The sequence below is a fragment of the Melozone crissalis genome, unplaced genomic scaffold, assembly GCF_028551555.1.
Source record: "Melozone crissalis strain CALT ecotype California unplaced genomic scaffold, PUWL_Pcris_2 ptg000012l_1, whole genome shotgun sequence".
Taxonomy (NCBI): domain Eukaryota; kingdom Metazoa; phylum Chordata; class Aves; order Passeriformes; family Passerellidae; genus Melozone; species Melozone crissalis.
In genome coordinates this window covers 14,365,490-14,388,119 of record NW_026535790.1, presented here as the reverse complement: position 1 = coordinate 14,388,119, position 22,630 = coordinate 14,365,490, and the positions used below count along the sequence as shown (strand labels likewise).

The following is a 22,630-nucleotide window of genomic DNA, read 5'->3' as shown; positions in this document are numbered from 1 at the left end:
CCACAGATGACAGAGCCAGGCAGCACAGACACACACGAGCTCCAGCACGGCCCCTGAGCTCCTCCTGGGTCTCTGCTGGGAGATGTCACACACAGGGGAGTGACTTTGAACAGTTTACTGGATGCCAGGACAACCAGAGATTAATCCAAGTGTCACTGCCCAAACTTGCAAGCTGAACTTGTGCTCCAAAAGATGATTTCAGGAATAGTGCTGTGGGATTTTTTTTATAATGACTGGGATATAAAGAATATTAGTTATATGGAAGGATGCTCTCCAGCAGGACAGAGCATGGGTCTGTGGGGGAAATACAGGGCTCAGCTGCAGCACCAGAGCCACCAGTGGCACCTCTGGGAGCCCTGAGGTTGTGGAAAGGGCTGCTGTGTCCCTGTAAGGTGCCTGTTAAACCCGGAGCCTCGTGCAGGGTCAGAGAGCAGCTCAGGAGGGCAGGCAGCGCTCTCCTGGCGCTGGGGATTCCCTGCAGCAGCAATGGGCTCTGCCCCAGGAGGATCCAGCCTCTCCCTTTGCATGGAGCACTGAAGGATGTGCACTGACAGCCCTGTTTGGGGCTGCTCCATCCCCCAGAGCCCTCGGGGGGACAGCCAGAGGATCTCCCCACTGTCACAGACATCTTTGCATGAAAAATCCTTTCCTTAGGATTTTTCCTCCTGAGAAGCTGGGAGGCCTCAGGAACAAAATGTAAACAATGGTTATCTGCTGCTGTGGGATGCAACAGGTGCATCTGTGATTGGTCTTATAGAGTTATTTCTAATTAATGGCCAATCACAGTCAGCTGGCTCAGACAGAGAGCCAAGACACAAACTTTTGTTATCATTCCTTTCTATTCTTAGCTTAGCCAGCCTTCTGATAAATCCTTTCTTCTATTCTTTTAGTATCGTTTCAATGTAATATATATCATAAAATAATAAATCAGCCTTCTGAAACATGGAGTCAGATCCTCATCTCTTCCCTCAGCATAAGACCCCTGTGAACACGGTCACCCCCAGAGCTCAGCCCAGGGGCTGGGGCTGCAGGAACACCGTGCAAGGAGCAATGGCACATGCAGGGACACTGGGTGAACACAGGGACAGACACGGAGCACCTCCTGCCTCAGCCTCTGCTCTGCAAAAGCTCTTTTCTTGCTGTTAGCCACCTGCAAAAGCACATTTCTTTCAGCCCCAGCAGAGCCCAGGTCAGATCCACCTGTTCCATCAGAGCAGGGCTGCTCCCTGAGGCAGGTTTTCTTTCTCTGCAGCTTTTCTGAGCTCTTTGCTCTTGATCTCTGTCTCGCTGTCTGCAGCCCCCCGGGGCTGTCTGTGCCAGGCTCTCTCCTGCTTGCCCTAGACCTGGTATCACAGGCTCTGGAGCTGTTTTACCTCGGATAAACTCTTCCCGTGGTTACCAGAGGCTGCACACAGGGAGCTGTGAATGAGGTTAAAACGAGGGGAAAACATCCCTGTGGAAAAGTGCCTGATTTCCAGGCACTCTACAGGCTTGAATATCCTGGAGCTGCTGCAAGGCTTCCTTTCCTCAGAAAACCCGCGAGCCCCAAAGGAATGAATTTATTCCCAGTTCAGTCCCTGGCTGTCCCAGTCCCTTTGGGAATGCTGGAAAGCATCACTGCCAGAGACTGGAGACAAACCCAGGCAATGCAGCCCAACCTCTGAGCAAAATTCACCCACAGCCTCTGCTACCAGGCAGGTTTGGAAACCCTGACACATCCATCAGGACCCCTGGAAAGGACCGGCACTGCTGGATCCATCTTTGAACTCATGGGATGGCACAGACAGCATCTGCACACAAATTCCCTCTTTTTGTCCCACTTCTTCCTGGAGCATCCTATCCTGCAGTAGTCGCTCTCCCCCATTCTGGCCATACAAGGTCTAAACCCAAAAATAACCTTCTGCTGGCTGGAAATAAGTCCTGGATTGGTCACAGAGTTGAAGGTGGGGCTGAAATCTCACAGAGATTTTGGTGAAGATGGAGGGCAGGAGCACCAGGCTGGAGAGGTACACCCAGATCCCGCTGGAGGTGCTCAGGAATTGTGACAATCTGCCAGGGAGGGAGAGCCATCACTGCCCTGTGCAGGCCCCATCCTGCTGGGATGGTCCTGGCAGGGCAGGGGGACAGCAGGAATTCCCAGAGCACAACTCAGGAGTCCCCCAGGATTCCTGGGAGTGGGGACCTGTCCGAGGCCACAGTCCCCACAACAGGGCAGCTGTACATAGCCCAGGTGAGATGTAGACAGGCACAAACATCCAGGCCAATGCCAGAACAGCATAAATTGCCTGCCAGGAAGGAGGAAAGAGACAGAGAAAATCATGGATACTGCTGCAGCTCAATGCTGACTGCAGTCCTAGACCTGTCTCTGCTCCTGATCCAGCCCTGGTTCACCCTCAAGGACACATTTACACCCACAAATGGCTTCAGATAGCCTTGATGCCCTTTTGAGTATGGGGACATTGTGGAGACTCCCTGGCACCTCTGCCAGCAGGAACCTGCTGCCCTCAGCCCTTCAGCTCCTGACGGGACATTTCCCACCAACTCCTTGAGCGCCACAAAACCAAATGTTTGGGGTTTGTTGTTTGGTTGGTTTTTTTGGGTTTTTTTTTTTCCTCTCCGGGACCCAAGGACTTTGGGGGAAGCAGGGAATGGGTGACCTATTCAGCCATGTCCCTGTTAGGAACCTGCAGGGGCTGGATTAGCAGCTCGGCTCCAAAATCTCCTTTTCCCCGAGCACCTGGAGGGAGCTGAGCAGACTCCAACCTCACCGTAGGACACTGGAGAAAAGCTGAGTTAGCAGGGCTGTGTTAATTACCCCCTGCGCGGCTCCTCCCAAAGCTTTCGAGACTGTGAAATGGCCCATCTGCTGCGACAGAGCTCTCATTGTCTTAATCACACGACACACTGGTGACATTCCGCCCGGAGCCGGCGACAGCGACCGAGCCCTCGCTGCTGGCCAGGAGCGAGGCACCGAGCAGAGGAGGAGCTCAGGAGCTCCCAGTGCCCTGCCAGCCGAACCAGCTTTGGTGCTTCCCCAGGGGATAACTCAGGAAAAGGAGGTGGAAAAAATAAGGTTGGAACTGGAGCAACAGGGCACAAACGTCCCCGTGGTTACTAAAAGTAAAGTGTGGCCAAAGAGCCCCCGTGTGGGGTGAGGGATGTGTGTGTGTGTTTAGCAAGAAAATCCTTTAGTACATAAAGATTAAGGTAGCTGAGTGTGATGGTCCCACAGCCCAGCTCACCTGGACATCCCTGCTGAGTTTGGGATTGACTTTCTTGTCTCCAGGAGGATGAGGAGCCACACGTGGCTGTGTTTGCCACAAACCCTGTGCAAAGAAAGGAAACAACAGCCAGGTTGTCAAGATCAGACAGAAATGAGAGGGAAGAAACCAAACCTGGGACAGCCAGAGTTTGTTGGAGTCACCAGGGGCATGCAGGAATGGAGGAGATGGATGTTTGGCCCCATGGATCCCTCCCCAAGCTCAGAGCAGCCTGTGGGAAAACCCAACAAACTCCAGCATCCTCTGTGCAATGAGAAGGGAAATGCAGCTCCAAGGACATCAATTCTGGCAGGAGGAGGTGGGCAGGGTGGGGGAAATCGTGGGCAAACAGTGGAGAAAGCAGGGGGGGATTCAGTGGGGCTGCTGTCCTGTGCCCAGGGTGTCACAGAGGGCCACACGTCTGTCTGTACTCACTGGCCACCAGGCCATGTCACTCCCAGCCACTGTTGGTGCTCCTGTTCACCCTGCAGGAAGACTGGGAGGAGGAAAGATCAGCACACAGCACCCTTTCCCTAAAAGCCAGACAAGCCACCAGGACCCAAGTCTCCCAGACAAGAAGCCAAGAGACAGGAGACTCCATAATTAATGGGAGCTCTGCAACTCCAGCTTAATTACAGCAAACGGTGGCTGCACCCCAGGAACCTGGAGCCATGAATAGCAAAGGAAGCACCTGGAGAGGGGGAAGCAGGGAGGATGTTCCTGTCCCAGTGCCATCCCCAGCAGACAGGTTGGCTAATAGGACACAGCTCTGGCTAGGATTTTTCTGCAAGGCAGAATAAATGCAGTTGGAGAGTCTTTATCTGAGGCTGCTGTAGCTGATCCTTGTTGCTGTTATCAGGCTTCTTATCAGGGCACTCAGATCAACACCCTGTCATAGAGCAGGGGCAGAGCTGCTCACACCCAGCAGACAGAGGCTGGGGGAGAGATGGTTAATTGGTTAATTCTGCGGTTAACTCCACCTTGCTCCCAGGTTATAGGAGCCTTTCCATAGGGGGTGAAAGGGGCAGGGGATTTACACAAAACAGTCACAGAACCCCAGAATGGTTTGGACTGGAAGGGACCTTAAAACTCATCTTGTTCCAAACCCTTTCCACTGTCCCAGGTTGCTCCAAGCTCCATCAAACCTGGCTTTGGACACTCTCCAGGATCCAGGGGTAGTCACAGATTCTCTGGGCACCCTGTGCCAGGGCCTGCCCACCTTCACAGGGAGGAATTTCTTCCCTATATCCCATCTAACCCTGCCCTCTGTAGTGAGAAGCCATTTTCCCTTGTCCTGTCACTCCAAGCTCTTGTCCAAAGTTCCTCTCCAGCTCCCCTGGAGCCCTTTTAGGCACTGGAAGGGGCTCTAGGACACCCCAGACCTCTCTCTTTTCCCAGCCTGGCTCCACACAGCACAACACACAGAATACACAAGTGAAAACTACAAGAAAATAATAGAAGCTTTCAAATGGCAGAAAATATTCCAGCCCTGGAAAGAAAACTTATTCAAACAAGAAAGCAGAAAGGAACAAAAGGCTCTTACCCATATTCCCATATAAACTTTTAAGGAAAAATAAAGCACTACAACAACAAGGTCAGAATGCTGAACTGCTGTGAGGGGGTAACAGATCCAGCAGTGGAATTTAACTCCTTCATTCCTCTGCCTCCTTCATCCTCAGCCTCACAGGGTGACTGGATCAGTAACTCATTAGCAGCCCAAGGGCATTTCTCATTAACAGCCCAGCAGCAGGAATTGTGCTTCCCAAGGTGCCTGGGTGGGCAGGCTGGCCCACCCTCTCCACTCCACCTGATTTCAGTGTCTCACAGATGGGCAGGGTTGAAAAATGTCTGAGTGATGCCTCATGTGCTTCCCTCCCTTTCCACCACTCTAACAACGGCCAAAGGACAGCAGCCCAGCCTTATGGGTGCAGTTTGTTCCCAAATTCCTGAACTCTCATCGATATCATAATTGTATAACTGCATGAAACCAGGCAAAGTTGGGGGTTTCTGTGTTTTAAAGCAAAGATCAAACAGGAGCTGGGTGAATGCCTGAGGTGCAGCCTGGCATGGCAAGGGCTGACCAGGAGAGATCCCCACAGAAGAGATCACAGAATTATGGAATCATTTGGCCTGCAAAAGTCCTCTAAGATCATTAAGCCCAAGCATTATTCCACATCTACACTGCTTTTAAATCCCTGCTCTGGGCAGTCTGTGCCAATGCTTGACAACCCTTCCCATGAGATTTTTCCTAACATCCAACCTAACCTCTCCTGGTGCAACTTGAGATTGTTTGCTCTTGGTAACTGGGAGAAAAGACCAACCCTCACCTGCATCCTCCTGTCAGGGAGCTGTGGAGAGAGGAAGGCAGCAATTCCTCTGAAGGAACAGAGGAGACAGCATGAGACAGGCACAGGAAACCACCTCAGAATCCCTTGTTTTGGGGTACTTAGCCATCAGTTTGCAGCACCGGACACTTTTCTGAATTGCTCCCAAGACTTCTACAAGGTCTCACTAATAAAATAAACAGGGTGCAGTCAATGTGCCCATCACTGAGCCAGGTCAGCATTCCTGCTCTCTTTGAAGGAGCCGCAGCAGCTCTGCACAGCCCCGAGAGGAACCGACCTTCCCCCTCAGTGCTCAGCTGGAATTTGACCTGCATTAACACATCCAAAGTACCCACACGTGTCAATAAATCAGCCTGCTGTTTCCATTAGCATTAAGGAAAGCACCTGGTTTTATCCTTTCAAGGCAATGAAGCCTCCAAAGTCCTTGGAAGTTTGTCTCCAACATAGAAACGGTGTCAACAAAGGTTAATTTTCACTTGTGAACACGCCAAAAGCTTTACACTCATTTGTAGGACATGATGGAAAGATGAAACCAAACAGCCTCGAAATGCTCATCAATTCCACCACTGTTTTCTCTGTAACAGGTGAGGAACTGGGAGTCTGTGGGGCTGGGAGCTGCTGCCTGGCAGCCAGCCGGCCATTCCACCCACACCTGCCCAAGGAGGGCTGGGAAAACAAACCTGGACAAGTTCAGCTCTGCTCTCTGGCGTAGATTTTAGCTCATCCACGCAGTCAGGGCAGGCAAGAAACCTCAAAAAAAACCCCCAAGTTTTTACCTGTGATGAGCTGGTTTGGATTTACCAGCTGGAACCCACACCCCCCACAATATTCCCAAGTCCAAGAGGCACAGAATGGTTTGGGGTGGGATCACCTCATTCCAAAACCTTGCCATGGCAGGGACATCTTCCCCTATCCCAGGTGGCTCCAAACCCCATCCAAACTGGCCTTGGACACTTCCAGAGATCCAGGGGCAGCCACAGCTGCTCTGGGATTCTGTGCCATGGTCTGAGCAAGTCCCTGTTGCTCCCTGACCATATTTAAGGACAGTTTAGAAGACAAAGGGGCAGCACATGAGCATTTTTAGAAAGCTCACACAAAACAAGTTTTTATTCTTTGTCGCAGAAAATAAATACAGGTGCATATTCCATATGCTTTTCTATAAAAGCACTCCTACAAAATCACTGGACTGCATACAACAGTACGACCTTTTTGGCTTTTAAAATGCAAATATTATACAGTCACTTCATTGTATTATCATTTAAAGCACTTGTAGCAAGCAGCTTTGGAAAAGGAATGCTTAATTTAGAAGCCAAATTCTTGCCTCAAGTGTTTTGTGGGATTTTTCCATCGTGTATAGTGCAACTACCCTAAAAGCAACTAGAACAGTTTTTCTGTAAAACGTTTATTCCCACCAACCCCCCAATTTCAAAAAAAACCCTGCAAAGGAAAAAAAAAATGTCTCAAAAACTGTTCTACCTTGATACTTAAACCAAGAGAAAACAAGAAGTGGCTCAATGGAATATTAAGGTAAGCACAACGCTTCACAGCTCGTTCTCTGTTCGCTTCCAGTTTGGCCCGGGTGTTTATTTAGAGGAATGAGCTTTAATCATCCACTCCTATATTCCTGAAAAGGTAGGACATGGACTCCCCGTTGTGGATCCTGCGAATGGCTTCTGACAGGATCATGCTGATATCCACAGTCTTGATTTTAGGGCACTGGAGTTTTTGTATTTCATGTGGAATCGTGTTTGTAACAACCACCTACAGGAAGAAGAAATGGTCAGGAAGATGTAGCTCTGTTGTTTTCCACCTTTTATACTGGAAGGGTGAAAGGGAGTTTTACAGATCCCACAAAACCGCCCTGGCCGACAAAACAACATTTTACATTACTGTCAGGGTTACAGTGTCAGGAAGGGCCATGTGTTGCCATATGTTCCATGTATCCATGGATACTAATGGCACTGTCCCTCCTTCATTCATTCATTCCTTCATTCTGCCACACAGATCCAGAGGAGGTACAGAAATATCCCACCCACTGAAGAGAAGGTGTGCTGACTCTGACAGTCCAGCATCTCACCCCTTCCCACATTTCCCACTGCTAGAGTTTAAAGACATGTGCATGCCAATATTCCAGCACACAATTCCATAGTGAGAAAGCCTGAAGCTGGAACCTCCCATTTAATCCTTAATGCCAGTATATGCAAATAATCAATTCAGGAGAAAATGGCTTTGAAAAGTCCCAAATCCCTGCTCAGAGCTCACACCCCACAGTTACCTCATCGATGGCAGACTCCTCGATCAGCCGGGGAGCATCAGAGGACAGCAGGCCATGGGTGGCCATGACAAAGATCTTGTAGGCCCCTCTCTCCTTGAGGGTCTCAGCTGCAGCCAGGAAGGTGTCAACGTCATCTATGATGTCATCCTGCCAAAATCCCAGAGTCACTGAGGGTTCACCACATCAGACAGATCAGCACAGCTTTAACAAGTGTAACAAACCCCAAACTATCAGAAAATTGTTCTTTTCCTTGATAAACCCAGAGGTTACACTCTGCTTTAGAGAAAAGTGCATCAAGGAATCACAGAATGGCCTGGGTTGGAAGGGATCTTAAAGATATCTCATTCCAAGCCCTGCCATGGGCAGGGACACCTCCCCTTAGAGCTGGTGGCTCTGAGTTCCACACAGCCAGGCCTTGAGTGCTTCCAGGGATGGGGCAGCCACAGCTGCCCTCACAGGGAAAAATTTCTCCCTTATATCCAATCTACCCTACTCTCCTGTAAGTCTGAGGCCATTCCCCCTTGTCCTGTCACTGCAGGCCCTTATAAATAATCTCTCTCCATCTTTCTTGCAGGCCTTCCTCAGGACAGCCACAATTAGGTGATCCCAAATCCTTCTCTTTTCCAGGCTGAACAATCCCATTCTCTCAGCCTCTCCTCATACAGAGCTGCTCCATCCCTCTGATCATCTTGGTGGCCTCCTCCAGACCTGTTCCAACAGTGCACATCCATCACCTCAGCTTCAGTGGCATTTCCAAACCCAGCAGTAGAACAGGGGGGTTCTCCCCTCCTCCTGTGGGGTGCATGCAGCACCTGAACCCCTCCAGGTAAGCTCTGAACAGAATTCCACCTGCTCTGCTCATGGACACAAGGTCCCAGTGCTGCTCCCAGAGTGGATCCTTCAGAGCTCCCAGGCAGCTTTGTGAGGGTGCTCAATGCTGCCCCATCCTATCAAAGTCCACCAGCAGCCAAAGTTCAGTGGCTGACACAGAACAGCTGCTTGATTTCTGCAGCTTTGGCATGTTTGATGTAATTGATGAGAACTGATGGCACCTCACTTACCACAATGATAGCTATTCTTCCTCCTACATCTCCAACAACTGTGATGGGTGGCTTTTCCTTGGGAATCAGCACTGATTAATGGCAGATGTTTTCAGAGGGGGAGAAAAGAGAAAGAAAAGAGGAAGTTTATATAATTTATTTGAACTGTGGAATTGTCTGATGGGTCACCACTATTGAGGCATGAAGCAGCAACTACCTCAACATAATTACTGAATAAAAACCAGCAGGTTTCTAATACATAAATATTTTAAAAGCTTAATTAATATATTAACCATATTCATTTATATCTGAATTCTTTACCAATTCAATTAATTCTTAATTTTGGCACAGAAACAGAGTGGCTTGCAGACACAAGCAGTTCAGACACCCACACTGGGTTTATGCCCTGCAGTTCTGGTGGTGCGGCTGTAGGTCACATCCACACTCAAGCAAGAAGGAATCTGTAGTATTTGTAGGGAATCCCCAAAAAGGGGGAGAGAAATCATGTATTTGATTTTATTTTATTAGAAGGATAATTAATTATTTTATTATACTATTTTATTCCCTATTATATTACATTGTATCTAAACTGAATCTGCTAAGCACTTAACTTTGCACACAACTGCATAGAACTTGTGACTGTCAGCCAAGAGTCCCAACACACACACACTCTTGGTCCTGATAGGCCAAGGAATAAAACACCCTTACTTTGGTAAACAATTTCTATATTGCATTCTACTTTTGCACAAACACAGGCACAGCAAATGATAAGAATTATTTTTTCTTTCGCTGAAGTTCAGAGAATATGAAACCCAGAAATATTCTTGGGAAGAACTGTGCCTTGCTTTTCCCTGTGAGGAGAAATGTGGCGACAGAAATCATCTTCTCCCCACTAAGAAAGATGAGGTTATTTTTCCCTCTGTGAAGAACCACTCCTTTTAGCCAATCCATCTGTGCCAAACCCAATCCCTAAACCCACAAAAGCAGCAGGTAACACCTTCCCCCCACACTTACTTACTGGGGATCTCCAGGCTGGGGTGGATGGCAGCCACGTACTTGGCTGTGGGAGGGGAGTGCCGCCCGTCCACCATGTCAGACTCGGCATCCTGGGCTTCCCCGTGGATCACCGCGATCCCCAACCGCAGGCGCTCGGCAAAGGACTGGGCCCTGCAGGGAAAGGGTTAAAAACCAGGGAAAGGGTTAAAACACCAGGAAAAGGTCACATTTCAAATAACCCACCTGTCTACAACCCTAAACTTTCCATTTTATTGCTCATGTTTCAGAGGGAAGTCAAGCTATCCTAACATTTTAAGAGAATTCAGAGAGAAATCGGCTGCCCCTCAGGATCTTTTTTTATCGAGTTTGTTAAAGTCAGAGTAACCTTCAAAGTGCCCATATGGGCCTAAAGCAACAGGATGGATGCTGCAAGTCACAAAATGCTGACTGCTCCCTTCTGCTTGCCCAAGAGCCAAAATAACACTTCCCAGGCTCCAGGGATCCCATGCTTCAGCAGGACACAGTTAACAGCAGCCAAGAACAGCCTTGATGTCTGGATTGTCTGCATTTAATAGGAAAAAAATACTCCTATAAAAAGAGAAAACAAGTGTTCACCTATTTATTTATTAGTAAATAAAGACAACATCCCTGACCTGCTGACACATAACCTGAGATACCCTATGGAAAAGGGGATCCAGATGATCACTCTGCCTGACAAACCACACTTGGGAGTTGAACAGCTTGGATTTTTTAATTAGCTGACATGAAGTTCCTTCACACTGCAGTATTTCTTCAACTAAGATTAGAAATTTCTGGAAAGAAGTGTAAGGTCAGTTGGGGGAGTGGGAAAAGCAGAGAGTCAGCAAAATAGGAATTTGCATCCCAAATATTGGAAGCAGCAAATACCAATGAGCACATCCATCCCACCTCACCCTGCACACCCGAGGGTTTGGGATCCTGCCTAAGCACCTATCCAAGTCTCCTCTGGTCCAAGCAAGCCCAGCACATCCAGAGTGATTCACTCTGCTCTAACATCAGCACCTCAGTGCCTGAATCACCTCTTCTGTCCTTAAGCCTTACTTCACTACCCAAACAATACAAAGTCCAGACAGTAATTTGCCCATCGTGATACTCAGTTAATTAAAAATTAAGAATCTTCCACCCTGTGGTTATCATACAGTTGCAATATTTTTGCAAGTAGTTAATTATAGGTAATTATTATTGCAAACAATAAGAGTTATGATTTAGCAGGAATAACCATATCAATAAAACTGTATTAATTACCTTAAAATGCAGTATTAAACTGAATCAAGTTCAAAGTGACAGCCAAATGATTTATTAATTTCCCAGTGAGCTCAGAAACCACAGAGACATTCTGAACTTCAACACACAAGGGTTCTTTTTCACAAGCAGGGATTCATCAGAAGTATTTTCCTAGATTGTTTTCAGCCTGGATTAGGCTGAAACATCCAATTATCCCTCTCCCAATACAATGTAACTCTTCACATACTGTCCTTAAATACTCATAGGAGCATGTGAAGAAGCTAAACAATACACTTCAGGGATCCTCTCCTCCACAAATCACTGCATGATGTGCAACTCATCTATTTGCTGGCATTGACAATTAGTGGATAATCAAGCATTAAAATGCTGCAACTCTTGCCTCCACCCAAGAGGCAACACTGACAGTGTGGAAAAGAAATGGAAAAGAAACAAATGTAAAATTACCTGGCCAAAACAAAAGAAATCATAAAGTACTGCTGGAGAAAAAGATGACAAAAGGTGGTTTGTTACAGAAAATAAGGAAAACACAGAGTATCAGAATTCATTGGCATGGAAGTCCAAATAACTTTTCAACAAAGTCTGGTTTGTCACCACAGCCTCTCTTAAACCATCATCCAGCTCTTACAGCACCTGCTGACAGCTCTGTAATTCCAGAGGTTAGGAACAGTCAACTATAAAGCTTCATGGATTAAGAACAGTCACTCAACCACCAGAGACTTCACAATCACAATCATGTCAAACAGCAAACCCAGACTGACCTTCTGTGTTTAGGATCTGATGTTCTTAGTTATGTCCACATTGAGAAACTCATCTGGATTAATGGCATTACACTTCCAGCCACTTTTCCTCATTTACAGATTTATAATGTAAATGCACACAAATATAACATAATTAAAAACCTTCTTAATCATAAGCACTGCATTGATTTATCACATCCTTTTGTATGGTTTTGTTTTTACTCTCCTTAGATTTATTATGATTACAGCAATGATGTAAAATCTACACAGCTGACAGAGGAGAATTGGGAGGGGTTTGAAGGCTGCATCTTCTAATTATTGAGTATTTGTCCTTCACTTGATCCTAAGAACAAAACCCAACAAAGATTTGCTGCTCTGAGAAAAGAGAGCAGATCTTACCCACCTCTTGGCAGATGCAGGAGATTTGGCCACAATTACAGCATTCCTGTAGTCTGGTATCTGCAGTGAATAACACACAGCAATGTCCACTTCATATCTTTAGACAAATTTAAACTCAGTAAGAATCAGAGAACTTTATTTTGCCAGAATTTTAAGCATTGAACATTTTACCTAAGAAAGCAACCTCAAGAATCCATGGTGCATGATCAGGGTTGACAGCTCAGTAAAAACATGTACAGAAAATTCAGATATTAACTTCAAACTGTACCTTTTATAAACCCCATTTTATAGTAAAGATAACAGAAAAATAACTGCTTTAGGACATCAGGGTTACACCCACAAGTGTTAAAACAGGAAACCATCAAAATTAAAGTTTCCTGTTCAACCTAAATTGTCTTTCATCACTAAAGCCCAGCATTTTACAGCTTCCTATTGTCTTATAGAGTCTTATAGAGTACCCCAAGAAAAGTCACACTTCTCCATCACATCACATCACATCACATCACATCACATCACATCACATCACATCACACTGACTCTTTCTCTGGACCATCAGAAGGGATAAAACTTCCACAGTCACTGCACTGATCCTGGAGGCTCAGTCTCAGTGCTACAAACTCTGCCACCCTGGTTAGCACCAGGGGATGCTGCTGAAATGCTGACAGCACAAACCAGCACGTCTGGGTTTGCCCCTGATGTCTGACACCTGCTCCAGTCAGGCCTCACAAGCACAGAGTTTTCTGCCCCTGCCCCAGCTCATGCTGGTTTTTCACTCCAGACTCCTGATCCCCATTTAACCAGCATTTTAGTCCCCATCTCTCAAAAGTTTCTTATCCTCATCTCCATTTTCCCTGCAAACAGTGACTCCACATCAGATTCATTGGTTTGTAACTTCCCAAGCATTCCACCATCCACACTTCCAGTTCTTTCCAACATCAACTCCAACTGCAGTCCCTCTGGTATCCCACTTTACCCCACTCCTTGCAAACTCAGCCTCTTCCTTCACTCTGCTGCCCTGGGATGATCCATCTCTATGGAGAGCAGCTAAAAGAGAACTTGTCTGTCCTTCTAGCCAAACACCACAGTCCTGAGCCAAGCAAAGTCCCACAGAGCAGGTCCAGTCCTCAGCATCCCAGTGTAAGGGATGGAAGACTTCATCCCTTAGGGGTGGAATTCACAGATTTGTGGGGATGACACCCTGTCATGCAGCTCACCACCTTTTCAGATATCAAATACCCATTCCAGAGCACTGAAATGCTTGGGGTTTCTGCCAACACAGGCAAAGTAAGTTCTTCCACAATCTGACCCACAATATACAAACTGCACTGGCTGATTATTTCCAAAAGCTCCACCTGAAGTAGGCATGGGAAAGAAAAAGTAAGTTCTGAATTTGGGCAAGGGTTCAACCAACAGAAAATAAGAAATTTTCTGAGGGTGTCAGGCAACATTAATAATCCACAATGTTGGTAACTCCACCTATAAAGTGGGAATTCAGCATGTTCTGTCCTTGACAAACACTGAGTTATACAAGAGGCTGCAAAGATTAACATGATGGAAGGTATGGACAAGGCAGGGCCTGTCACTCGACATAATAAAGGCTTTGATCTACTTCAGACACCATTGCCTCATTTTTCCTCTGCCAAATGAACAAATTTGTTCTCAGCTCTTCAAAAATGAAGTCAGAAATGTCATCCCAAAGACTCTGAGGTGTCAACATGTCCATGTAACAAAGGGCTGTGTCACTCTGGGATTAACACCTGCTAAAAGCAAAGAGAAGCCACAGAGTATCCAACATGTGCCAAGCACACCAAACTAAACACCCAACTATTTTATATCACAGGAATTTCACTGATTGCACTGCCTTAATGCCACAACAGCAAGGGATTCTCTTCACATCTAGGCATAAATTTCCAACAGGGAACAACTACAAGCCCTCATTCTCCCAACTTTCAGTGAGATGTTTTTTAACTGACTTTCATCCTTATCAAGCTGGACTCCATTTCATGCTCTTCATCATGATTTCCACAGCTTTGGAAGCTCTGGCATTCCCAGTGCAGGATATGCAGCAAGTTGTGGCCACCAGGAACTGGAGATGAATACTAAACTCCCCCTGAGCAGCAAAGGATCAAAGTTTTAAGCACAGATAAAAGATCTGGCTGGTGAAGGTACTTGCCAGTACAGACCCTGTGTGATCAGATCCACTCAGTTCACTCTGGTTTTAGAAAATCCCCTCATGGATGAGCAGAGGGATGAAGAACTGAAAGTATCTTTTAAAACTTCTCTACAAATGGTCATTTGTTAGATTGCACAGCAGTGTCAGACTCAAAGCTGCAACAATTCTGTGTAAACCACTGAAAGCTCAGGAATCAAAAGGTGCTTCAAGACCAAATCAGGACCATGATCTTGTTATTGACCATAAACCACAGTTTCAAGCAACACATAAAGGCAAAACTTGACTTGTGTCTGAGTGTTTTGTTTTCCACTTTTGTTCTTTTTTTTTTTTTTAAAGTCAGGAAGTGCTTACAGTGTGCAATACTTCTTTCCTGGAACACCAGATGAATGACTGTGGCAAAGCCTGGAGTTTTGTTCTGCCATCCTCTTTGACTGTATTACCAAATGAAATTATAATGAGGAATTCAAACAGATTTTAATACTGTCATAACAAAATCATGTTGGTTTGGGTTTCTTTAAGGGGGTGGGGTGGGGTGTGTTTTGTTTTTGAAATTGAGCCATTCCTAGCTTTATAAAAAGAAATAGCTTGGATTCAAAAGCAAGAGTGAGCTAAACCCTTTCTCTCACCAGGAAGAAAGCATTTGCTTTATTCCAAATTACCATTAGTCAGAGGCTTAACGTGCATCTTATACCTACAATTATCATTTGCACATTTTGTACAGGCCAATCTACCAGGAGCACTTCTCAAAACCTTATAAAAATAAGATGGAGGCACAGAACATCCCAAGTTAAGCTCCTCAAGTCAAGACATGCAGTCTGAACTAACAGTGAGTGAGATTTCCACCCACCAGCCTGACTTTCAGAGCACTATCAATAGACTCTCTCATAGTTTACAACTTCCAAATGTTTCTTATTTTGTGATTTAAATTTATGCCCACACAAGCAGCCCTTCCTATAAATGTCAAGGAAACTGGAAATAGGAAAGGAAGAGGACATTGAGAGCAAGAAAATGCGAATTTTTTCAAGTGTTAGGGGAATATATCTAAGAGAAAAACCAGCATTGCTGCATGAGTAAGAAAACATCAGCTCTTCAAGAAAGCAAAAGTTAAATGTGGGGAAGAGAAGAACCAAGTTTCCAACATCACTCCCTGCCCCAAGTGACAATTCTCCCCTGAAAATTCAGTTTGAAGAGTTAATCTTTTCAGAGGGATTTGTTTCACATGCCCTGAGACATGACAAAAAGGAATTAAAAACCCAACTGTAATAACAGGCCTTCCTCACCTCTTCTTGGATGTACTGGAGTAAAAATGGAGATGCTCTCAAGTTATCAACTGGAATATTGAAGAAACCCTGAATTTCCTTCTGATGTAGATCCATGGTAATAAGATGAGTTAGTCCTTTAAAATAAAATAGCAAGACAAACAGAGAAGCACATTAAGAAAAGTAAGAGAGAACACTTTGTTTTTCTAATTTTCACTGCAGTTTGGCCGGAAAATTTCTAAGCTGCACGAGAACACTGAGTGAAAATACATAATAAATTAATTTTAGTTCCTCTTAAGCACACTGGCATTAACATGTTTTGAGGCTTCCAGAGTGACTTTTTTAAAAGAACCTCAGAACCCTGCACATAACTGGCTCTGCAGTGCCACACTGAGGCAGGCAGGATCCTTCTCCACTGGACAAAATGGAAGCATTGATTTGTCCAGTGTCACACAGCAAGACCCTGGCATGCTCATTAATTCTGAATCCTGAAAAATGGGCCAAGCCCCTAATCAAAAACCACTTCTCCCAAAATAACAGCCCAGATCCCACAGTTTGTTAGAACTGCCTGCTTCTTCCCAGGGATGGGAGTGAAAGGAAAGAAGCAGAAAATGTGTTGAAGGCTGTGAAAATGAATAATCTCATTCTCCCACATGGTCTCAGATGTAAAGGACAAAGTGCATTCATCCAACAAGTAAAAAACAAGACAGAAATGACAAGGCACAACTGTTCCAGACTGCAGGAAAGGCAAAGGATGGTATTGTGAGAGGTGACAGCACAGCCCAAAGCAGCTCAGCACAGCAGACTCATTCTGCCAGCTCAGTACAATTTGATGTAAAACGGTTCTATCACATTTGGGGTTTTTATGAACTCACAATTTGGGAACATTTCTAATTACATTCTCCTTTTTACGTAGGTTTTAAACACATGAAAAGCTTGGCAGTTATTTTTAAACAGACTCCAGACTTGTGTACAGATCTCCCTAAAGCTGGAAGCTGACAGCAGGAGCCCCCCCTTGCTCTGATTTAAGGACAGCCACATTCTTACCAGCTTTGCACATCATCGAGGCCAGCAACTTGGAGACAATGGAGCCCCTTTTCCTCATCTTGCACTGTTTGCTGTAGGGGAAGTAAGGAACCACTCCAATAATGCTTTTGGCACAGGAGGTTTTACATGCATACACCATGATCAGGAGCTCCATGATCGTGGTATTCACATCCCTGCAACGAAAAACATCTGCTCCTGGAGCTGCTGCACAAAAATCCTGAATCCACCACAGTATTCACACCCAGCACACATGGAGAGGGCATATTTTTATAGAACTGGTCATCAGCTAAGATCTGCATTTCTGCTGCCATTAAAAAAAAAAGTCTTAACATTTGTAAAGTTCTTTTCACATAAAATTAAAGAATTTCTGAATCACAGGACACATTGCCCAGGAAACATTCCTCCTACATCTTAACTTTGTGATGGTGCTAGAGACAGGGAGCTGAGAAGAGAAAAATTTAAATGAGATTGACATAAGCAAAAGAATATTTATGAAAGGAATGCAGAGACCAAGGAGAAGGCTTTATTGCTATAGTCACTAAAAATTAAAATTGTAGAAGCTACCTTATGCCAAAGCTGCCTTTGTGTACATATAAAAACCCAACAAAACCAATACCCCAAACTCCCCACAAGCCTCTATCTAGTTAATATAAGCTTATTACACTGCATCACAAACACAAAAGGTGATTAAAAATGAAAACAGAAGCATTGCTATGGACAGCCCAGATCAAATGCCAGCACAGGGTCTTTAAAAAGTTACTCACTTTGAAACTGTCTGGATGATAAACACATCCTTCCCTCTCACAGACTCCTGAATCTGCACTCGTGTTTCTGCCAAGAAGAGAAATATGAAATATTTGCAAGAGCAAAACTCTTTTTAGAGTCTAAGAAAGGGTGTAGTACATTGAAATCAGTGTCAGGGGCATTTCCAGTTTTGCTCATTAAATGCTCACCTCTGTTTGCCTCTTGATAAACCTGAACCTTCCCCATCTCCACTCCCAGGCGCCTGCAGGAATAGAAATAAGGCAGAAGTCAGTAAGGGGAGAGGAAGGGCAAATCAAATGTAAATCCCACATAATGCAAGAGTTACTGAAAAGGCTGCATTCCATGGAAAGAAAATCCCAAACCATAAACCCAGCAATTACAGTGAACACTTCTCTAAAAAGCACCTACAATTCCCCAAAGCTGCACTGCAGACTATGCTAAACTTATTTTCCAAACTCAGAACAAGCAGAAGGAAAAAATGTTGCTGTAAAAATGTAACATTTTGTAATTTTTAATATATTTCTTACCCTATATACATATACACACATACACATGTGGCAATATACATGTGCACAATACTTAAAAATACTGCTTTTACATCACTCATCTATAGAAATAAGTCAATGCAGAGTGAAGAGGAAAGAGTAGCAAGCACTATTTTATGGATATCTGCTGTATTTATTCCTTGTCAGCATCAGCTACACCCCATCACTACAAAGAGATCAGGGTATGCTCTGCACTCAGGCCCAAATGCTTTCTACACATAACCTGAGTTCCTCTGCACTCCCCTTTCTCTCCTAGCACACCCAACTTTGGGTAAATAAGCCTCTGGAAGAAATCCATCTTGTCTAATATTCCCAGTAATGTTATGCATCCTAATTAGCACAGTAAAAATGTACTTAAGTCCTAAAAGTTCTGCTACAGATTTGCACGGATTTAAGCTAAAGAAATGCTCCCATCCAAAATACACAGAGAGCAGGAGGGATGGAGCTGTCCTGCCTAAAAACATCCCACTACAAGGAGAGAAAACTTCTGCCATGATGATTTATCACTATGCAAACATGAATTATCCCACGAGTTTGCTATGAAATGCTGCAGCCAGTCAGAGCCTGCCACGGCACAATTCAAACACAAATTACTCTCTCTGTTATTGAGCTGTTGAAATATCCTCTCCTATAGAGCAAACTCCATATTCTTGCAAATCATGGCAGTTTTCCCATGTAACCTTCCTTAAACAGGGAAAGAAAAGTGTCCAGTAAAACAAATCCCATCAGAATAACCACAAGATGGGAAGATTCCCTGCAGCCTTTACTTACTCAGCAATCCTCCTGGACAGTTCCATGCACGAGGAGTTGGAATTAGCTGAGAACAGCACCAGCCCACCCTTGGTGATATTCATGATGGCCCCAATTTCAGTTGATGGCACACAAAACATCAACCCTAAGTTGTTTTGCCGCTTCTAAAAGACTGCAAAAGATAAAAAGTCATTTAAATCCATGTTAAAAAAACAAAACAAAACAAGACAGACATTTGCTCTGTTTAGAAAGGGTAATCTCCCAGAACCCTGGATATTCCAGCATCATTAAAATCTGTTATCTCCACTTTAAAAGCTCCTCCAAGAAAACGTTCTAGCACCAAGTTTTTTTTCCTTTTTAACTGTTTTCCTCAGGCTATCATCCAGTAACACTGATACTTTTTTTCCATCACCTTGTCCAGTTCATTTTCCAGAACTGAGCAACGTTTATTGACTTTTCCAAAATCACAAAGACAGGCAGGGGTAGAATTGAGCTAAAAAGAGCTCCTGGGCCCAGGCTGGAAGAGTCTATTGCCAAAGCTGAATCTCTTCCCAGTACTTCTGCAGTTATAAACTTACAAATAAGGATGAAATGTAAGGAAGAATTCAATAGAGCTGGCAGCTGTAAATAATGACCTCTTGCACAGCAAATCCACTTGCTGAAGCAGCTGTTGTCATTCTTTGAAAGCAATATTTCTCCTGTGAAAACAGGAGAAAAATATCAGGAGGAAATCAGTATAATTTGGTTTTTGTTTCAAATAAAGACGCAAACCACTAATCTCACCAAGGACTTGATGGGATTCCATGTTTTTATTATTCTTTGTAAATCACATTTTCATGGTTACTTCTACTATAAAATTTTAGTCGAATAAAAGGGAAAAAAAAAGATCCCATTGACCAGCAGCCCTGGATAGATGGAAGCAGCATTCAACTTAAAATCCTGCTGCATAAATAATCCAATCCTTCATCATCCATGTCAGCATTATTTAGGAGACTGGAAATATGAAATACGAGTGGCATAATTTAAACCAAAATAAACAGAAGTTACAGCTAAATCTGTAACTTCTTTCCTGGTAAACATCTCCCTGCTGAGAAATAGAATTATCTAATAGTCACACCTAATTGGTTAGAAAAAGCTGATGATGTATCAACTATTAAGCACTCCAAAACAACAACAAAGAGTTTTGTATTTACAGGAACAGCTGGCGGAGTCTGTAACGAAACTCCTTCACACCTCCTTTACAACCAGTCTGGCTCAGTTTAACTCTGTCACAGGAACCCGATTCACTCTTGTGAAGAGCCAAAGTCAAGTCAGGAACTTCCTAACAACAAATCTGCTGGTGCCAAGGCTGAGCTGTGCTCAGCTGCCATGAATGAAAACCTGCCTGTCACCAGAACTGTGCACAGACCGACAGCTTCAGCCCCAGCATGTCTGAATGTTCCACTGCACTAAAACCAGAGGGACTCCCAAAGCAAGACCTGTATCCCTCTCAAATTAAATACCTAAAAAAACCCCCATTTCTTAGCTAGTGTTTCTCTGCTCTGCTGCTCATTCACTCTCTGCAACTCCCAGCTGTCAACTAATGGCCATCACCCATCAAATATTCATGATGGCGTTCAAGATCCATCTCAGCTCCACCAGAGCAAAGAACCTGAAATGCTTTTAGGTCTAACAGCACCTGAGAGCATCCTGCTTGTGTGCCTGGATGGGAACAGAGTGGAGGCAGCTTTCTGTGTTACTAAAAGCATTCACAGAGTGTTCAGAAGGTGTATTTTCATCCAGTTGCGTGTCTTTGTTCCATAGATTAGGGAAATCGGGAGCTGAGTAAAAGATCTGAAAAGATGAGTTGCTGGTTCCCAACTATTGCTGAGGGTGCACTTTACACCACAATATACTGATGTATTTACAAGCAATAGTGAACATTGCTCTTCATTTTATTATAGGTCAAGGACTTTCTTGTGGATGTACTTCAGCAGCTACAAGTGGGCTATGGTGTGTGTGGGCAGGGAAGTTGCATTTTAAGGGTAATATGGATATATCAACCTTCAACCAGGTGTTGGGATGAAAGCAAGCTCACAAAACTTTATTAGATGTGCAAAGGCATGACTCCACAGGGGTACATGGGACAATAACCTCAGGTGTGAGGTGGGCCAACCTTCCAAGGTTGAACACAAGCACAGAACAGGCTGCAGCACAAACACCTGCCTTTCCTTTTGGGCTGCACACGATTACACAGACACATCATGATGAGCACAACAATCGCTGGGCACACACGGCTTTATGCCTCCATCAACTGAGCATGTCCACACAGAAAGCAACAGAGGCAGGAATAACTGGATGGGATAAGGAATGGAGCCCATGGGATGGAGGGAATCTGCACCCTCTCCCCAATCTCCCCACAGGGAATTTTCCCGTCCCTCCACACTCACCGATCCCCGTGGGCTGAGACCCTTCCAGCCACCCTTCCCTGCGGTCCTTCGGGTGCTCCAGGTGGGTCACACAGGCCCCGTGTCCCTCATGGAACCCATCCCTCCGCCCCCAGAGCGGCCCGGGCACGCCGCAGCCCCAGCCGCTGCCCCTCACCTGTGGCACCTGCGGGCAGCCCGAGCACCCCCGAGAAGGGGCAGCCCAGGAGAGGGGCTCCATCCCCTGAGGGAAGGGCGACCTAGCCCATTCCTCAGGCGTCGGAACCCCCTGTGGGGAAGGGGGATGTCCTGCCCTCACACAGCCGGCTGAACTGGGCTGAGCGGGCGGGAGCGCCCCTCGCTGAATGCCTTACCTGCCGGCTCCGGCCCCCCGGCCCCGGGAGAAGGCGGCCCGGCCGGAGGGGAAGGAGGGGGAGAGGCAGAGGCGGCGGCGGAGCTCAGCCCCTCCGGTGCTCCGCGGGCAAGATGGCGGCGGGGCGTGAGGGAGGGAACGCGGGCGGGCGGGGCGGGCCCGAGGCGACGCCCCCCCCCCCCCCTTCCCCCGCCGCGCTGAGGGGAGCGGGCGCCATCTTCCCCCTCAGCCCCCGTGCTCCTGGGCACCGGGACGGGTTACAGAATCTCAGAGTTCTTGGCTTTTAGACTCGTCAGTGTTGGAAAAGATCTTAAGGATCATCCAGTCCGGCCGTCAGCGCAGCAGTGCCACGAAACCGCATCACCCACCGCCAGATGCGGGTGGCTCTTCCAACACCTCCAGGTGTGGTGACTCCACCATCTCCCTGGGTACCGGTGCCAATGCCTGGCCACAATTACAGCGAAAAGAATTTTTCTGATATCTAATCTGAATCTCCCACGTGTCAGCTTCCAAGACCAACCCCCCTTCTCACTACAACATCATTTCAGGGCGTTGAAGACAATGATAAGGGCCCTGAGCATCCTCAGAGTAAACAAACCCAGCTCAGCCATCCCTTATAAAATACATTTTCCAGACCCATCATGAGCCTTTTTGACCTTTGCAACAAAAAGAGAAGTACAGATCTGAATCCCCAGCTGGGATGATGGGGACCAACATCACAATTCAGCTGCACCCCCACCAAAAATTACCCCCGGTGCAAAATCCATGTGGAATAATGCAATGATATCCACGGGGTGCTATAATTTTGGAGCTCCCACATCTGCATCCCCACCAGAGAGGGATGGGAGGGCAGCTCCATCCCCACCGGACACCGAGCTACCATCTGGCCTTTGCCATGAGCAGTGTTTATGGAAAAAGAGGCATTTCTGCAAAGGAAATTAAGAACAGAAACTATCAGTGGCCTCTCAGTTCCTTGT

At 45.9% G+C, this 22,630-nt stretch overlaps 1 protein-coding gene across 2 annotated transcripts; it reads right to left on the bottom strand.

Moving 5' to 3' along the window:
• Nucleotides 1–6,680: 6,680 nt before the first annotated feature.
• On the bottom strand, nucleotides 6,681–21,771 carry PRPSAP2 (phosphoribosyl pyrophosphate synthetase associated protein 2). 2 transcript variants are annotated; one of them, XM_054270849.1, is made up of 12 exons: nucleotides 21,655–21,771; nucleotides 19,454–19,573; nucleotides 18,897–19,047; nucleotides 17,769–17,821; nucleotides 17,580–17,646; nucleotides 16,816–16,988; nucleotides 15,790–15,905; nucleotides 12,341–12,396; nucleotides 9,939–10,087; nucleotides 8,942–9,012; nucleotides 7,881–8,027; nucleotides 6,681–7,366 (listed from the first exon to the last, which is right to left on the bottom strand). In XM_054270849.1, exons 3-12 carry the CDS (start codon nucleotides 19,013–19,015, stop codon nucleotides 7,208–7,210), a joined length of 1,110 nt encoding a protein of 369 aa, XP_054126824.1. In that variant the 5' UTR covers nucleotides 19,016–19,047; nucleotides 19,454–19,573; nucleotides 21,655–21,771; the 3' UTR covers nucleotides 6,681–7,207. The 2 variants fall into 2 exon arrangements, with proteins under 2 accessions (XP_054126824.1, XP_054126825.1); XM_054270850.1 differs by lacking the exon at nucleotides 19,454–19,573.
• Between the last annotated feature and the right edge of the window lie 859 nt (nucleotides 21,772–22,630).

Excerpts from the sequence above, each read along its gene's own strand:
- PRPSAP2 (XM_054270849.1), bottom strand. The coding sequence starts at position 19,015 with ATGTTTTGTGTGCCATCAACTGAAATTGGGGCCATCATGAATATCACC. Across the intron at positions 9,013-9,938 it reads CCCCAGCCTGGAGATCCCCA|TGCTGATTCCCAAGGAAAAG; the intron begins GTAAGTAAGTGT and ends GCCATTAATCAG. Across the intron at positions 7,367-7,880 it reads AGGAGTCTGCCATCGATGAG|GTGGTTGTTACAAACACGAT; the intron begins GTAACTGTGGGG and ends TTCTTCCTGTAG.